This window comes from Anarhichas minor, unplaced genomic scaffold (assembly GCF_050575085.1).
Source record: "Anarhichas minor isolate MPS153535 unplaced genomic scaffold, ASM5057508v1 ptg000003l, whole genome shotgun sequence".
NCBI classification, from domain to species: Eukaryota; Metazoa; Chordata; class Actinopteri; order Perciformes; family Anarhichadidae; genus Anarhichas; species Anarhichas minor.
In genome coordinates this window covers 9,129,661-9,143,860 of record NW_027466449.1, presented here as the reverse complement: position 1 = coordinate 9,143,860, position 14,200 = coordinate 9,129,661, and the positions used below count along the sequence as shown (strand labels likewise).

Below are 14,200 nucleotides of genomic sequence, written 5' to 3'. Positions count from 1 at the left end.
GGGCCCAGGGACTGTCCTTGACCTTTGACATCAGGATCATGAACCATCTCTAAGGGAGAGGCTGGAACATCCAAAGGCCTTATTCAAAATCTGGATGCCAAGATGCAGGTCAAAGAGAAAAGAAGAAAAAGTATCCAACCACGGTCTGCATTTACTTAAAGTAGTTAAGATGTACAAGGTTTTCATATGAACAGGCAAAGTTGTCATTTTGTTGAACAAATATTCTGTGGAGGATACTTTTTCACTCTTGTATTCACTTGGACTCCCCTCTGCCTCTCTTCTCAGCTTTCCCTCTCCCTCTCTCCTGTCGTTCTCCAGCTCTCCTTTTTCCTTCACAGGCTGTTCTTGTCTGGCAACTCGGCTTCTGGACTACGGGGAAAGTAGACGGTGGCTTTGTGCTCCTCGTAGCGGTCGATGTGCTTGAGGTGTACCACCATATGCAAGGCATAGGCTAAGACGAGGAGCAGGATCAGAGACGTCACCAAGCCCATCAGGATGGCGGGTGTCAGGAAAGTGGCACAGTCACTGGCCGACGCAAACTTGTCTGACTGCACATTGAAGGCCTGGATCTGGAAAAGCGCAGCGAGAAGGCGGAAAGATGAGATTAGGCTAAACTAAAGAGGATAACTGGTTCTTACTTGGCTGACCAGGCACAGAGACACTGGGCAGATGGACAGGTTGAGACTGCCTAGCAGATGGCTAAACAGACAGATTGACAAACTGCCAAACAGACGGTAAACAGACTGACCACGGACTGACAGCCAAACAGGCGGAACACAAACATACAGACACATGCTCGCAAGTAGGAAACAGGGGAAAGACTATGATACAACAGTAAACATGTAGACAAAACTAGCACAGCAAAGGTTGTGCCCCTTGTGCGAGAGTGTACCTGGAAATCAGTGAAAGTGATGTGCCAGTTAGCAGATGTGTCAGTGTGGGAGCTGGGCACTAGCAGGGTGTCGTATTTGTGCAGGCTGCTGACATGCTGGCAATGGTAGGATGAAGTGGCCGGAGCGTAGACCTCGCTGGCGTTAAACGTGGCCTCCTGGGTCCAGTTGTAGTGGATGTGAACACTGTCGAGTGTGAACCAGTTTTGACCAGCTGCTTCATAAAAAGTGTTTGACATTTGAAGCCTGGCGGAAGAAACAATGTAGTTAGTCGCATGCACAGTCCACAGTATGCACTTACAATAATGGGCCAGTGTGATTCCTTCGTTTTAGATAACATGTTGGTCAGTGAAAATATTTGAAATAAGCATGTGCATTATACCTGATTACTAGACCTCGCAAGTCCTCCACATCCCCAAACCTTAAGGAAAGCCTGCGGTAAAACAAAGCCAAACATTTTAAAACATCTCATTTTGCACAGTAACAACACACAATGAATATTGAGCGTATTACTGTCTTCTCAATACAGTACATTCACACATTTCCTTAGATAATTCAATTTCTATTTCCATGTAATAGTAATAGTAAGTAATTGTCCTTGTCACATTTATGCAAATAAAGTATATTGAATTAAAGTGGTATCAAAGCTTTGCTGATACCTTACTGTAGATACGTGAGCTTTTGCTATATTTGACCATATGTGTCCATTATGTCTAGTATATAGTGCAACAATTCACTAAAAAACAAGACTAATTCCTCAAACACATGTTTTACTTCTGACCCCGTCTGTCCACAGACTTACGTAGCTTTCTCCTTGGTGCAGATGGAGCTTTTAGTGTCCACGGGCAAGTTGGTGTTGAAGACCCTCTCAGTCAGGTCAATAAAGGTATGGTTCCTGTAGCGGATTGCCAGGCGCTTTGCCTTGAACAGAATGCAGGTCTTCCCATTGTAAGACACGCTCAGTGGGCCATAAGGCCCCATCAGAGACTGGAGCAGCTTCCTCTTACTGTGAGACATCCCTGGCTGATGCCAGTTAAAAGGCTGCAAACATAAGAAGAGTGGAATTGAGCACAGAAGAAATAAAGAAACTGCAGTAAACTGGCAACCGGCAGCACGGGCAACAGCAGTTTTGGACGATCAGATTTGTATTCAGACACATACTCGTAAACTATGCCCCAGTTCAGGGGCTGGATGTGGCGCACAAAATGTGCGTGCCCTAAAGTTGTTGCTGATCCTGTTTGCCCAAGCATCAAGAAAACCAAAAAAAACTAACTGTTGAGAAAATCATTTCTAAGCTTATCACCAGGAAGTTGACCTCACATTTGTGAAAGTGGCAATAGGAATTCAGCCTAGAAAAGCAGATGTTGGAGGATCCAGCCACTGAACAGGGACACAGCAATAGAGTCCATACATTCAAGATATCCGATTCCTCAATATATGTAGCCATTTCAGTCAAATCCTTCTTCTTCTACAACTACGCAACCTGTATGTATCACCACCTAGAAGCTCTTGATGTGTTCCATATAATTGATCCAAACCAAGCTTGCTTGGTATCTGTACCTCCCTTTTATGGAGGCCCAATTTTTAAAAAGGGCAATTTACGCTTGTTATTCTGTGGTGTTCTAACCACCACTGAATCTCAAATGAGGATGGAGCCGTGTTGCCTTCTCTGTAGAAAACAGGAGTTTTCTGAATTTGCATATAATAGTGTGGTAGCTGTTAGAAGACAGAAACAGCCCCCTCTAGCTTTTTAATCTCTTTGCTCAAAGGCCTCATCTCATTGGAGGGCATTTGGACTAATCCAGCACTGTTTTACAAGATATGTAAAGTGGCAGTCACAGTGGCTATGAAGTGATTATATTTATGTTTGTTTGTTTGTTTATTGTCAAGTATTTGGATACAAATTGGAAACGTGAGGGATGGAACAACACATTTGAAAAGCTACAATACTGAATCTGGTAGTTCAGGAGAGGTTACTGCAAAGGAATCAGTAAATCCATATAGTGCCTGAATGCATCAGCTGAAACAGCAAATAGTTTCAATGCATTTTCAGTTAGAGTGGTCGTATGTGTGTGGGTGGCACGGATGATTAACCTCTGGTGAATGTGAGACCAACACCATGCCCACATCCAAGGTCAAACAGTGTGGCTGGGTGAGTATGCTCTGTTTTGTTTGTGTGCATCCCAGTGTGTGTCTGTGTGTGTCTGTGTGTGCATGTGCAGATAAAGATAGAGGGCTGATGGTGGAGATAGTGAGGGGAGAAGAGAGAGTGTGTGTACCTGCAGTATTCTCCTGAGTGGGTTTTCATCTTCAGGCGTCAAAATAACCTCTTCACTTTCTAAGCCGTACTCACCATCTTGACCTGAAAACACGTACACACATTACTGCACCATGAAAGATTATATCAGTACACACATTAAGCTGATTGCAATGCTGCAATGCAGATTGCAACATAATCATAAAAGTTCAGCCGATTTCACACACGCCACAGACTCACACACATAAGCACAGAGAGATCCTGCGTACTGCTCAGACTCCTATCTATTTCCAGCAGCTTTGCGTCATCGCAGTGACTCATCAGCAGTTCATCTCAGTTACGGTAGTATTGTTCAGTGTTTACAAATACTGTTCCAGAAACATATGATTTGCAATCACATAATATAAAGGAATGTCTCCATCTTTTTTTCTTTCTGCATTTTATCAAAGAGCCTAATTATAACACATCTGATTTGCCACTAAGGTGTATGGATCACGCACAAGCCGCACTTCACAATCCGTTGGAGCAAAGATGTCTCAGCATTAAGAATGAAATGCGTTTGTCAGTACTATCTATCCAACACATCAGCGTCAAAATGAACATGGCAGGCTTGATTGAATCAGGCCTTGTGTCACACCAGATTTGTTACTTACTCGATGTGATTCTTGTTGCTTGTTTGGGGTTCTCTTTGCTGTGGAAAAGACAGAAGATACAATGAGGTCTGGGGATCACAAGATGCAGGGAAATGTTTAAGGTTTTTCTTCTTTTTGATAATGCTCCATAATGTACAAGATGCTTATTTAGCATTTTTCTTGAACAGGAAAGTTTATTGTCTACTGATGCAGCTGCAGCAAACACAGGGACAAAAACAGCTTTACAGGCTGGCCTGTATATACAGAAAACACCTCTATGAATATTATATGTTGTAAAAATGATGTTGTAAACTTATATATATTACATGTTTTGTGTATGGTATGCCATATACAAAATATAGTTTTCCACTAAACATGCCGTATATAAACAGTGTAAGGTTACTGTTGTATTGAATATGTATGAAAGGGACCCTAATGACAAAATAAATACACAAACTTTTGACTTGATTAACTAACTTATTAAATTACACATTTTGCAATATATTCAGTATGATACATAAAGGATTACGTGGGACTGCACAATGCACAGCATAAGAGCACTCAGTATAAACTCACAAGACTTTGCCTGCAGAATCATTCCACAGGTTTGCTTGGTGTCTTTGTGTGGTGTGTTGCTTTTACTAAATGACCGATCTTTGATGTGGACCTGACCTACATAGTGCACAAGTGAAAGAGGAGGGATAGTTTCCTTTTCCTTCACATGTTTGCCCTAGCTGTGCACCTCTCAGTATAACTAAACCCTGTATAGCCATGGACCTCTTGAAGTTAATCCTGATCCTTTTAACTGTCTAATCAAAGACGTCATACGCCCGCAATGGGCTTACTGGCCGGCGCTGACATGGCTGGTTTTGTTTGTTGTGATGGTCCACCCAATGCTCTCTCAGTGTTCTGTCTGTCCCTAGTTAACATCCGCGGGCTAATCTCCTCACAACAGCCAATCATACAGGACTTATAAAAGATAAACCCTAAAACCTGGTGGGAGTGGGCATGACAACTAGCGTGTGTCTTTTGTCATGTCACCAGGCATTGCTTCAGTCTGTTTGTTCATCAGCTCTGGTCATTGGTATTTCAGATCATTTTATGAATTGCAGCACAACAAAGGCAATGTGTGTAAAGGCCTTCATCTTCCTCTTTGTTATCTTTAGTTGAATAGTAACGCTGTGATCCTGTAGGGAGGGCTTTTATAGTGGATACATAAGACTGAGGATGACCTGAATATTTATCAAACACACAAAAACTAGTCAATAGCTGTGACTACTGCTGTGGAGTGCTGTTCACACTTTGTTTCTCTGAACCAGACAGCGGCGGAGCTGCCCCATATACTGTACTCTAGTTCAGTGATCCATGAACTCCAACCTACATTTTCTGATAAAAAAGGTTGGGAAATGGACAAAAATCTCTATTTGTACTACATTCTTTCTTACTTCCACAAGACAGAGAGTACAGCCGTGTGACATGTGAAGGTAGTCGCATTTAATCTCAATTTGCAACATCATCAGGCTTTTCTCATATTCTTCTTTCCCTAATGTGAAGGGGGTATGGGGCTATGTATCTGACAACGTTTATTTTCTTTCTCTTGCCTTTCATGCTCAAAATCCCAAACTGTTGGACTGGATTTTTGCCAGATTCAAGGAAATGATGGATCTTTTTCTACGACATTTTCCCTGATTGGCTCAGGGGCCGAATTGTAGACTCAGTCATCCATGGATGCAATACACAATATCTTAGAGGTAGTTGTCTACTTTTTTTCTGATTAAAGAGATTATGCATCTGTCTAGTTCATTCTCAGATTTAAAAAAAAACCTAAATTTATTGGTCTATGACAGGGAAATGTAATTAAAGATCAAAACAAGGTGAGCAGGCTTTGGCAGAATCTAACAGATGAAAAGGCATTAGTGTGTCTGATAGCACAGGAAGTTACAGATTTTGGGTATAGGTTGTCAGACAGTTCCAGCAGCCTGGAGCAGTTATCTACCCCCGTGGTGCAGTTTCCACCTGGACAATATTGCGTAGTTTAATGCCAGATGGATTTGGATTAGTGGTAAGCACAGGCCAGGTCCACTGGAGCACAAATTTGGAGAGACACAGGTCCTGAACAAGATGAAGAGATTAAGGCATGAGTTCACAGCCTGTGGTATTTGGGACAGTTCAATTGCTAATTAAAACAGCTGCACTGGCTTCCAAAATCGTGACTTACTGTACACCCGTCCAGTAAATTTGAACTTTGACCGTGACCATTGTAATCGGGCTAATTTGAAATGGAGCAGTGTCAGGTCCTTTACTTAAAGTTGAGTAACTGGTTTCCCTTCGCCAAACGTACTTTTAACGTAGAGCGTGTAGAAGAAAAACAGACTTGATACAAAGGATCAAATTTGGCAGCAGGACAAGCTCATGGTATGCAAAGTGTAGATGCAAATTGCTCTTTCATGTTCGGCATTGATTTTGACTTTGTTTCAGGTCACTTATCACACAGCTGTAGAGTAATACTGTGGGTCTCTCTCAATAAATCTAACTGAATTGAATTAAGCTTCAGTCCGGGACCGATAATGGGGGCTGTGGGTCTTTAGAAAATATGGACTTATAGAGTGAATAAGTGATCAGCAGGGAGGTACTATGCTGTCATTTCCTGTGTACCAGCTCTTCAACCTAGAGACTCCCTGGGATATGTGTGTGCTTGTGTCTGTGTGTTTGTGTATGTAGGCACATGCTGGCACACTCTTCATCTACTATTTCATGGGTAACAATATGACAGTTTACTGATATGGTAAATCCAAATATTTACGTTTGCCCAGGTGAATGCTGGGTAAGCATGTTTGTATATGAAAGCGCTGCCCAAAGCACTATGCCTTTGGCAGCTGGCAGTTGTGACTGAAACCTCAGCGGCATGGGAGGTACTTGGACGCTGCTCACTCATCACCTGCACTTATATGCAAAAATCTTAAAAAATGTTATGACAACCTAAAGATTTAAAAATCCCCCCAGACTTCTAAATTCCATATCTGATTTACATATTTATGAATTTGTGTAAACACTGCGCAGCTACAGTTGGGGATTAACAACTGTTTGTGTCATTGTAAACACGCTGCATATGTACCCCCCCCCCCCCCACCCCTCCCTCACCCCAGCCCATCCCAAACCCAAGTGAATACGCACTCCTTCCTCTGCACCTAGGCCCCAGCTGGCTGGAAGGAGCCAGAGGAGTCTGTGTGAGCATGAGTGCTAACTAAAGCCCAGCCGTTTGTTCCTGTGCCAGTTTTCGCGAGGTCAGCAACCCAGGACTGCTGCGGCCCCGTTATTGGCTCAGCCTGTCACACGGTGCCTGGGTGCTGAACAGGCCCTTTATATAATCAAAGCCATGCCAGAGCCACTCCTTGGCTCACCTCGCTCCCTCTGCATATATCCCTAAATATGTGTGCACAAACATGCACATACACTTAACATATGTCCAAATTACCAATAGAAGATTGACCACACTATGATGATCATTAGTCTGTTACGATTACAGTTAATTTTAGATAAGTAAGTGTCTTGCTTTTAAATATTAATAGCAATGAGAATCATTGACGCCACTGACGGTACCTCGGTCAATACATTATGTTCACTGGACGTCCTTATTCAAGCCTCATCTGTGCCTCTGCTGTGTGCTGCTGAGCAGTAAGAAGGTGTGGTGCCTGCTCCACAAACTTGTAAACAAATCCTCTTCTCCTCTGCTACCATGGGGTGCTGAGCCACTGAGACTCTCTGTAAACCAGGATCAGCCCAACAAAGCCTCTACACTTTACAGCAGGGATACACTGCTGGGGAGTAATAGTTTCGTTTCGTACAGTAGTCATCTATTTTCTGTGTGGCTGATTTAGCTCGTTATAAACTTCACAAAAGGTAGTATTTATCAATAAAAGGTAGACCTTTAGCCGTTAGATTTGGGCTTCTAAGGCCTAAAACCATTGTGTATATCAATAGTGTATCAGAGTACAGTGACGTGTTTTTGTGCTCATATTTCCTTATATTATGCCTACATGAAATTCCATACCCAGCTATGATAGTATTTCACAATGTCGCCTACAGGGTGAACTACTTTTGCAAAGTTATGTTAATCTCAGAGACAGTAATATTTTGGTGGTATCTTTCAAATATATTCTAATTCCATTCATTAAAAAGTACTCCATGTTTGGGGTTAACTATTGTGTCCCCGATACAGCAGGGAATCGTGTCTTAATCCCACACAGGGCAGGTACTGGCCTATTAATAGATTTATTAGTGCAGATTAAGCTTTAGGAGTTTACCAAAACGCCGCCCACAGCCGCGCTGCCATTTTAGTCTAGCGTTGATTGCAGCTTCAAATTTGACCTCGGGTCAAGTGCTAGAGTTATGTAAATCTTCCCAGGCCACTGAGATCGAATACCTCAGTGCTGGTGTGAACACACATGAACATCATGACTGCATTCAAATGGAGAGTCACAAACATATTTCTACTCATGAACACTCGCCTTTAACGTGATCTTTTCTCACTAACTAATACAGTATGTGAATAGTGTAAAATTAGCTGGTGGTGTTTGAACCCTTTCTTTCCTTAAGGGTTCATCACTGATCCATCTTCTGGAAATCCCATACTTTGACCTCTAATCTGTGTCTATATTTGGGTCGGTCTGTCAGTGTTTAACAGTTTTAAGATAAACTTAAGCACATGTTAACTATACACTGCAACGGATAAACCTTTAAATAAACAAACAGCATATTAGTTACACTTGAGACTGTATTAATTTACACTGTAGATCAACAAACGGGCAAATATGCATGAGTAAGTCTTGCAGTGCAGTTTGTGTCTTTTAAGCATCTTTTACTTTAAGTTAATACGGACAGATCTGTTCTAATTGTGCTGACCCCATTCAGTCTTTGTAAATGCGTCAGGGGCTATTTTCATTACATAGTGAGAATGACATAATGTAATTTGAGTCTGTTGTAGCAGGCTCCAGCAATTGGGTCATATCTAATTGACTTGTGTAATTGTTTGAGAAATTTACTGGACCAGTTTCACTGGTAACTGAACAACGATTTTACTGTAATTTAAATGTGTGACTTGTATACATTTGTGATCGGCTTTGTGTGACATCTATTTTTTTTCCTGCTCTCCTCATAGCAATAAAAAAAAGCTTACAACAGCATTTCTTTTTACGTTTGCAAACAACTTTAAACTACAGCTGCAAAATCTCATCTTGCAGTAGTTTACCTCTCATTCTCTATCGTTGCCTGCGCTGTTGATAGACTCAGTCCGGATGAGTGAAGAAGTAATTAAAAAAAATTACAACTTAGTCTTTGGACCCCCAATCTGTACCCATTTTCATCAGAAATGTATAATGCTTGGATTATTTTACAAGTGTTGCTACCACATAGAGATTATCACCGTTATATAAAAAAATGTGTTAACATTTGTCAAATCATTTATGACCTCTTGAACTCCAATTATTTTGTTTCAAACAGGGAAAGTGAAAGACGTCATTATTTCTAAAATGTTCTTTGAACATACTTTTCCGAGAAAGTATTTGTATTATGATAAATGGGTTTTTTTCAGGCAGATACAAACATACAGTGGGTCATCAAGTATTTTTAATAAATTTGTAATGTTTCTGGCTATCAATCATAGTCCCGTTGGATATTTGTCATAGTACAGCACATGTCAGTTACCAAAAAAATAAAGCTTACTGAACATTTTCTTTTCCCATCTGTCTGCAGCCCCATGTCTATCAGCACTAGAGGCTTCTAACTCACTATACATTTTCTTCTGCATTTCCAACCTATGGATTGCACCCTGCAAGGCCTCTGGAATGAAAGGCTGCTCTTGTATAACAGTATCTTGGAGTGTGTCAGAGCTGTGACCATGGGACTGCAACTGTTATGTTGGAGAGTTACGTACAAAGTTTGATCCGGGGGAAAGGCTTGAAACCCCAGGAGAAATCAATGTAGCCGTTCTCCGTCGGAGAGACTGCGGTGAAAAGTTAAGATAGGGATCTGTCAGGGTTTCACAAACACCAGATTGAGCTGGAATGAGAGCAATCCCTAGGGACTTTGTATATCGAATTCTAAATCCAAGTTATCTGTGCCCTACACTTGCAAACATATGTACAGATAATGAAAGCATGGCAGTAACAATCTTTCACTCTCCGAAGTGTATTACTATCCTGAAAGTGCAACAACGAGGCAAGTCATGAACAATGATTGAAGAGCACTGTGTCAGAAACTGCAGCATATTCTGGCTTTGAAGCATTTTCGCTATGGATTGTGTGAGCAATGATGCATGGCATAGTTTCAAGAGCCTTACGTGGTTTTGGCACAGTATCATTGCGTTGATGTTTCTATAAGCAGGCAGGAACTGGTGCTAGCAAAGGCCCTGTCTGATGCCGATTCAGTCTCGTCCCTGTGACACTGTTGTGAGTGCCCTCAGGTTGGAGCTCTGAATATTTTATCCAGATTTGACCTGCAGGACTGCATGTGCATTATGCAGACATGGTCGGCTAGAATTCCCTTCCTCTCTCTCTCTCTCTCTTCCTCTCTCTCTCTCCCTCTCTCTCTCAATGACTGCATCAGTAAACAGACCCCAACAGACCATCCCTGATGCATCCTCTCCTCTCCTCCCTGTCCCATCGTTGTTTACCTTCCCTCCGTGCTGCTCCCACTCTTCTCTCCTCCTGTCCTTCTCTTTCCCCCGCAGGCCCAGGGCCCCAGCCTTATTTAGCTTCCCTTCTGCCAGACCAACGCTACTATAGAGAGACAACAGCCCCATCCGTAATCGATAAGCAGCGTCTAATGCAGTGTCCAAAACTGAGACAAACAAAGACTCGCAGCTCAGCTCTCTTTGATACACCAATACTGCCTGCATGCACTGTGTGATACAACCAAGGTGGCATTGGGGAGAAGGGACGGGAGGCAAAGGAGAGAAAGAAAGACCCCAAGAGAACACATCAGCATCCCAGTATCCCCGCATCCATCTCCCTATATACCCCTACACCCCCCCTCCCCTACACCCCTCCTCCGTACACAGACATAGAGAGGATGGATTTACCTTCTGTCAATGATTTTAGGCACTTCCTCATAGATGAGTCCAGGCTGAAACTCTTCCTCAGAGAAGGAGAGCCCAGGCCGGCTGAGAGCGGACAGCAAGGCGAGGGAGCAGAGGAGGAATGCGTGTGCAGCCATTGAGACAATGAAAGGAGACTGCCGCTGGTTGAGCTCCGCTTCATAATCTGCTCTCCTAGCAGTGCCTGACTCCCAGCTCTTCTGACTGGCAGCCACCACGGCCAATCAACGGCAAGCAGAGACGATTAGCTTGCGTCACATTCCCCTCACTGCACACCCTCCCTCCTCCTCTCCTCTCCCTCCCACCCTACTCCCTTCTCCGTCATCCTCCCTCTGCCTCTCACACTCTGCTCCAACCCCCCCCCCCCCCCCCCCCCCACATCCATTCCTGTGCTCTCTATCTTCTCTTCCTCTGTTTCATGCACACATAGCCGCATGTATAGACAGCGGCTCATTCTTTTTCATAGCACATCTCATCATACCTGTGATACCTACAAATTAAAACATCCATACACATGTAGACACACTCACACATCCATGTTTGCACATGAGCCAGCACACACACAAACACACTCAGTCACAGCAGCTGACTCACACACACACACACACACACACACCTCTGTGGAAAATCACCTGGGAATGTCAAGGTCAGATTGTGCAGGAGGATAGGAGGATGTTGACGTGACTTTAGGTGGCCACAAAAAAAAAAACAGAGCCATGACTGCATGACCTAGATCTCCAGAACGCTTCCACAAAAGCAGAATTAATTCACTTGATCTATGTGTTGTTGTGAGCGCTGAGAGGGCCCGCGGCTGAGAAAATTGTCCACTGAGGCTGCAAATATGGATGACAGGAGCAGCTGAGCAGCCGTGAGATGAGACGGGACTGAGGGTCCAACCCTGACGATCCTGATGGCCGATCCAGTTTTCTCATTATTTAGCCCCCAATGCATGCGATGCCTCAGGATCTTGATACATCCGCTCACATCTTTTATTTCCATATCCGATGATCTGATTTTTAGAGCAGAACATTAAGAGAGGTTATATAACCAAATGTTGTGACCTATTATCATATTAGATTTTCACATTGATGCGTGGCAATGATTCACACTCAAAGAGTCACTGTAGAACGATTAGCTTTAGCTTTTATACACAATAAAATATATATGACTATTGAATATAACCTTTACCTGATTATTCCAAGGATTATTGGAAGTAATATTTGAGTAATATTGAGTTAAATATTGAAACCTGAGACGCCATGTTACTATTAGTAAATTATGAGTTGCCCTATAATTTGTCATACAGCAGCTTGTGGGACTGGTATGTTTAAGTGGATAATGTATTGTAGAAATACACTTACATACTCTTTTTTTGCCTCATCTGTGTGTCTTTTGTTGTGGAAATTATTGTGCCGCACCTTTATGAGCATCCATGTGTCACGGTTTGTAGGACTATATTGTATATATCATTTTGTTTGCATGTTTGTGTGTGTGTGCTAAGAGGGTATTGCTGAGTGTGTGTGTGTGTGTGTGTGTGAGAGAGGTCAGCTGTGTCTCGTAGGCCATACAGTAACAGGAGGTGACTAAAGGCTGTCTCAGCCCTCTGCATCTGCCCGCCACAGTCACTTCAACAGGCCAGTGTGTCAGTACTGGAGGGAAAGTGCAAACTACACTGTCACCGCTGCCATCCCACAGTGACTGCATCACAGAACGTCCTGCAGAAAGATGTCCAGGTGTGAGGACTTTAAAAGAAGATATTACGCCATGATGTCTCATAACATTATGTCCAACATAACATACTGGATACACAGACAGTTTATCTCACTATCACCATGTACTTATAAAACATTTGCTGTCTTTGTGACTTTTCCAGCCTAACGTTAGCTTTTTACTTCTGCCGATTACATTTACGCATCAAAAATCATAAAAGTAGCGTTCATTTGTGAAGTATAATTTACTTTTGTTTGCCACAGAGCTGCTTTTCTGCAATAATCCATTTTTGTCAAAAACAGTACTCTATACTACTATCACATGTTATTTCAACTCTGAGTGAGGCTGTATTCTGTGTTGGCTTTGCTTTGGGATTGGTTGTAAGGTGCTCTTTTTGTTCACCCAGTTTCTGTCTCGGTGACTCACACAGCATTTCAGATTATGAAACAGATCGAACACACAGAGCTTGGGGTTACTGTGTATTTATAGCTATGATCTCATATGCAACTTTTTAATCCTGCTCTTTGTGCCCACATGGAGCACAGAGGCCCGCACTACACAGGGTGATGTAACAGGTTAGTGCCGTTTTCGATTGATCTACAGCATGTGCTGACGATGATATATTGCTAATCTACCAGCTAACATGAGCATCTGATCTCTGCTTTTAAAGCTGTAGTCAAAATGCTAAAGCCTGATCATTAAAAGGCCTCGAGTGTTGTGGGAGGGTAATTGCATCACTGCGAGTATTTATGGATATGTATAGTACAGTGTATAAGTGTGTGTAGCTCTACATTTATGACATTGCATGAATGTGTTTTAATAAAAGATGTGGGAGGAGTCACATTTTGATTATGTGTTTTTTATTGGTATATATATTTGCTTTCTGCAACACTGTCCATCATATAGTTCACTGCCTGTGTTGCCTTTTTTGACGACCTTGCTCTCTACACAAGCACACACACACACACACACACAGACTTACAATCTTTCATAGTAAAGACATGGTCAATAAATAAGGCAACCTAAGACGACAGGTATCATTGCATGATGCAAATATTATGGTCCTCAATTATAAGTGGTGGATTAATTACGTCTTATTTGTCATGAATACATAAGCATCCCATCCTTCTAGTCAGGTGGTTCTCAGCAATCACGTTTACACTTCTCACACGTGTGTTTAATGACAGCAAATTAACTCTTAAAAATAAAAAAAATTGTTGCCATGAAGTCCCAATCCTGTTTACTGAATTTGCATTCAACACAGTATATATTTCCAACACTTAATGCGAAAACATCCTTTATAAAAACTAGCCTATTTATTAAATATAGAACAATCTCCAGGTAAGCACACAGTATGCTGATTAATCTGTTGAGATTACATAACCTCCTTAAAAGCTTTTAGTGTGTCACTGCTTCATGTCATACAGGCATTGTCCCAGGCAATATGATATACGGTGGATATATTATCTATTGATATGCAATTAAACTACCATGTAGTACAAAGCTAAGAAATCGAGCATTATTATCTCCCAATGTACTCTGTCAAGACCGCACTCTTTGTTTATAACCGGCAATATTTCATCATAAATAAACACAGATTCCTTCTATAAAACTATAT

General features: G+C 42.1%; 1 protein-coding gene across 1 annotated transcript; it reads right to left on the bottom strand.

The window, feature by feature from the left end:
* Window positions 1–332: 332 nt before the first annotated feature.
* On the bottom strand, window positions 333–10,991 carry LOC142960548 (V-type proton ATPase subunit S1-like). Its single transcript, XM_076102428.1, has 6 exons — window positions 10,858–10,991; window positions 10,450–10,555; window positions 1,693–1,931; window positions 1,273–1,323; window positions 893–1,136; window positions 333–569 (listed from the first exon to the last, which is right to left on the bottom strand). Exons 1-6 carry the CDS (start codon window positions 10,989–10,991, stop codon window positions 333–335), a joined length of 1,011 nt encoding a protein of 336 aa, XP_075958543.1.
* Window positions 10,992–14,200: the final 3,209 nt, after the last annotated feature.

Excerpts from the sequence above, each read along its gene's own strand:
- LOC142960548 (XM_076102428.1), bottom strand. The coding sequence starts at position 10,991 with ATGGCTGCACACGCATTCCTCCTCTGCTCCCTCGCCTTGCTGTCCGCT. Across the intron at positions 1,932-10,449 it reads GGGAGCAGCACGGAGGGAAG|CCTTTTAACTGGCATCAGCC; the intron begins GTAAACAACGAT and ends TTATGTTTGCAG. Across the intron at positions 570-892 it reads TCACTTTCACTGATTTCCAG|ATCCAGGCCTTCAATGTGCA; the intron begins GTACACTCTCGC and ends GCGCTTTTCCAG.